Here is a 4806-nt window from a genome sequence, read left to right as displayed (position 1 = left end):
ATTAATATTTTAATATTTTATTGTAGTTTTATTGAATGAGAGAGATTTACATTAAAAAATTCTTCGAAATACAATTTTGTCCCACGACTGCCATATTTTCAGAGTAAATTTTAAGAAAAAATTCCGTGTATTATTATAATTAATAATGTCTAATTATTTTTAATAAATTATTATTGATGTATTTTATTAACATGTATATGTTAGTTTATAATAAATATAATTTTATTATAATACAAATAAATTTGCGTAACATAATGAACCCGCAAGTTCTAGACAGGAAAAAGATTCAACTGATTCAAGGATGCTCGTAATATCGCGCAACCTTGTATTCCACGGTCGGTGATGAATATTCATTGCAGGACGATTTGTATTCTCATCGCACCTTGCTGTTTTTGCAGACCAAAACGGATGCCGATGTCATCAAGATGATGGCCTACATTCTTATCATCGCTGGTGCTCTCACGTTCATTATCAGTTTTCTTGGGTATTGCGGCGCTATGTTCGAGTCCAGGTGTCTCCTCTGTGTCGTAAGTCCGTTCTGATAAAACACAATTTGCTCGCAATTCCATCTCGCCTATACGTATACATGGCACTTGCAAGCAGTCTAATGTAAAATCACTGAGATTCACGAAACACATAAAGATTACAAATTTTCTCACGTGTTTCTTATGTGTTTAGAAATAGAAATATTATACGTTTTTAATTCACATGCAAATAACTTTGAGTCAATAATGAACGATAAATACGACTTTTAATAAGAAATTTTAAAACGACATTACATCTCTTTCAATGTGTACTTTAATACAAAACTAGCAGTGCTAGCAGCACTGCTGATTGTAGTAGATATCCAGTAATTGATCAATTTAAGACAGTGCAAACGATATAAAATTCATTATGTCGCTGTTTAATTATTATATAATAATATAACATGATATTTTCTCTTTGATTTTCTTTTCCTCTTATTTATGATGTACATAATAGAATACAAAATACTTAATGTTCGTTATTGCTAGTATAATTGAGAGAAGAAATTATTTACAAAATTATCGAAAACATAAAATAAATTTTTTTTGAAAATAGTAAGGCAATCTGTCGTGTGTTTTCGATTTATTTCCTTATATATAAAATCACCGTCTTGTTAATAAAATCGGGCGCGTATTGGGACGAAATTACACAAAAAGGAGAAAACATTTTCTGTGATTACAGTACGGCATTTTAATCTTGGTGGTTTTGATCCTGGAGTGTGTGGTAGTCGGCCTCGCTTTTGGACTTAAAGGAGACGTGCGTATTTATAATTATCATATATTTCGCGCGTATTCTAATTTCTACTAATAAACCAACATCGAGCAAATAATCAGCTACATATATTAATATATATATTTTTTAATAAAATTCACTTTAGTATGAAATTATGCAGGTCGAAAAAGGTACGCAGGACTTCTTGAAGGATACCATCGCTAAGTATTATGCGACCGCCAGCGATAAAATTGATACGGTGACAGTCGCGTGGGATGGTATCATGAGTAAGGTAAAGTTACTAATTATAACGTTAATGTAATTTCGACAAGCTGACACGCGAATTGATCGTACATTGATTCTTCTGGATTTTATGTATTTTGCATGTATAAACGCAATTAATTTGCCAAGTGATTCATTAACTGCACAGAGCGTAGCATGGGCGGTTTGATATAAGTGAAAGCTGAATATCTCAGAACGAGCTATCGGCACTCATACCACTTTGTAGTGAAATTGCATATCACAAATGCTCATCAGAATTTTGTTTTAAGCGTCTTGATGAATTACGGAGAAAATAGATAGAAAAGCAGATAAGTTATAGAGAAATGTCACAATTTTCTTTTTTAAACTAGAGCCAAGAGAAATATCATATAATTATATTACATATTATAAATACGCTTAATTAAATTGCTAATTTAAATTATTTAAAAAGATAATTTAACTGACGTTTGTGTATAAATATACGCATAATATCTTTTCTGCATCCGTTTTTCTTATGGGTCTACGAGGACTCAGTAAATGGAAAAAAAAAAATTGTATCGATCAAAGACGGGAAAGGCAAAATTGTCCAATATTGATGGAAATATTTGCAGCTCCATTGTTGCGGCGTGGAAAATTATCGAGACTTTAGCGAAAATAAGAATTGGACTACAATGGTCGGAAAAATGGTCCCTGATGCCTGCTGTATAAAAGAAAATGACGTTCTGAAGGATTCCACATGTCCAATAAATCCCACCTCGTTTAATACGTACCAAACGGTAAGTTGGGTCTTATTTACATTACTTTAACGGCTCTTTTTTATATTATTCTTTTATATATTATAGTATATCTAGTTGAATCAACTAGCATTCTAGGCGTAATTATTTTTGTACAAACATATGTCGTATATACGTAGCTGTTCACGTATAACACACTTTCCCCTTGGCAATTTTCTGAGCGTGACTCGACATTGGCATTGCGTGCGTCTATTATAGTTCATCCCGTCAGGGTTGAGCAGAATTGTTAAAAAAAAAAATTAAACATTCCTTTTTTCGTATAAAACATATTTTTAATGTTCTACGTATGTCTTAAACAGAAAGAATCATATTCAAGACAAAAAAAATATTTTTTAAAACGTATATTTGTTTATATTCTACATATTAGATATGATTTCTTTAGATTTAATTTTATTTCCATATGTAAATTTTCAATAATTAGTAATGTTGGTAGTAGGAAAGGCTCCTATTACGAGATATCGAGTTAATTTTGGGTAAATGTTAGAAGTCTGTGAGCAAAATTTAAAAAAATAATATGTCATTTTGAAGGGAATTTAATAAGCTTTAAGATAATATTATACAAAATTTATTTGAAATAATTCAAATTCCATTTTTTTTTTAATTAAAGAAATGTAAAAAGTGAGCAAATTGCAAAGTCAAAAAATTGTCAAAAATTTTTTGTAATTACAACATTATGTTGTCTCTGAGGATGGCTCAAAAGTAACTGAATCATGTAAGCGGATTAATTATTATTATTAAAGTTTTGTTAACCGTATTGATTTGCACAAGAATTACCGTGCTTGACTCCTATTGTTCTGTTATATCCAATCATTTTGTGCTTCTAATATGAGATGCGAGAAATCGATAGTAAAACGCAAAATATATTAGTATTGCAACTAAAAAACTTTATTTAATTGTATCTTAAATACAAACAAACACAGTCAGAATGCGCGAAAAATGAGTATCCGATACATCATTATATCCACTATACTCGTCTTCAAATATAATATTATACTTGAAATCAAGCATCGCAGAAATAGGCACTCAACGTACATTCATTGTTCTTTTTATTATTGTACAATGACATTTATACTTTAGCAACGATTTTCATTATGACATGAGAGCGTGAGTTATTTCATATTAGAATATCCTGGGTATCTCATATTACAATTTCCACGCCTTACGGTTTTACGATCATCAAATCTAACTTCTAATTAAGCAATTCAACATATCCCGTATTTTTCTATTAATATGACCTTACTCTATCGCTACATGAAAAATTTATTGCCAAATATTTATTTATTAAATAATAAACAATGTTTAAAGGCTCATCTCAATGAAACTTGAAGACATCTAAAATCTTTTTTTTACAATGATTATAGGCATAATCTAATAATGAATTTTCTACTCAAAACAATTTTCAATCCAAGAGCAATAAATTCATGGTGGAACCAATAGATAGTGTCTATTAGTTTAGCAGAAACGCCGTTATCTCATATTAGGCGCTTATTTCATAATAGGGAGCTTTCCTCTATAAATATAATATTAGAAGTGTATTGCATTTATATTGGTTCGATATAGAGAGTGATTGTCCATAGATGTTCGAGCAAACACAATTGGTTGAAGTTTACAAGAAAGTTTAATATCTAAAATTTGCACAGCTTTGAATTAACTACAAAGCATACTATATAATTAAAATTTTTTTTATTTATGTCTTTTTGAATTATGAAGTTCAAGGTGGATTTTTTAAAATGGATACCTATAATTTTTGTATATTTATATAGGAATTATTCGCAATCAAAATCGTATTTGGTTAAAAATTATTAATGCATAATTTACAAGTTGATATTTTAAGTATCAAAATACTCAATTGTTAAATATTTTTGAATGTGGTTTGAAATTTCAAAGAGTAAACTATAAAAGTAAACAAACAACAGGTTTTTATGAAACCTTTATTAGTATATAAGAATTGTTTGAAATTTTGAATACATGTTCGATACAGCATACAGCGCGTTTTATAACGTTTCTCTATGAATCCAAAAAAGTATATTTATATTAGTATTCCTATTCATTTTTTATTCATTTATTCGGATATTGATTAATGTAATTATCGATCACACTACTTTCTGCCATTTAAATCTCATTGTCAAATTGAAACTTTGTAAAAGCGAGGCTTTTTACACTTGAAATTCGCTTTTGAAGTACAAATTCAGAGTTGCCAAACCTGGAAAACCGGGAAAAGTCAGGGGAAAATGTAAAGAAGTCTGGAAATTTGCTCACAATTTCTTTAAACTGCTCCTATTTTAGATAATTGTTATAATTTTTTAAAATTACATCTGATGTTTATAGTGAAATACGTTCAAAACTTGCACACTTTAAATGATTTTAATTAAAATAATTAAAATTTATATATATTTTTAAATAATATATGCTAGCCTTCCTACAACCTTCTTGACTTTAAATATGTTAAAATTTACATTTTTATATTGGAAAATTTTTCATTTTTATCTGAAAAATTTAGAAAAGTCAGGGAATT

The 4806-nt window shown here is 29.0% G+C and overlaps 1 protein-coding gene across 6 annotated transcripts in view; it reads left to right on the top strand.

The window, feature by feature from the left end:
• The window catches only part of LOC108748417 (tetraspanin-1), a 46753-nt gene that overhangs the window by 36034 nt on the left and 5913 nt on the right, over positions 1-4806 (top strand). For all 6 annotated transcript variants that reach the window (XM_018486582.1, XM_018486626.1, XM_018486609.1 and 3 more), the window contains exons 4-7: positions 399-527; positions 1207-1281; positions 1418-1528; positions 2109-2273. In XM_018486582.1, coding sequence (XP_018342084.1) covers positions 399-527; positions 1207-1281; positions 1418-1528; positions 2109-2273 — 480 coding nt within the window. The remainder of the gene's footprint in view (positions 1-398; positions 528-1206; positions 1282-1417; positions 1529-2108; positions 2274-4806) is intronic.

This window comes from Trachymyrmex septentrionalis, unplaced genomic scaffold (genome assembly GCF_001594115.1).
Source record: "Trachymyrmex septentrionalis isolate Tsep2-gDNA-1 unplaced genomic scaffold, Tsep1.0 scaffold109, whole genome shotgun sequence".
Taxonomy (NCBI): Eukaryota; Metazoa; Arthropoda; class Insecta; order Hymenoptera; family Formicidae; genus Trachymyrmex; species Trachymyrmex septentrionalis.
This window is presented reverse-complemented; position numbering and strand designations above follow the sequence as displayed.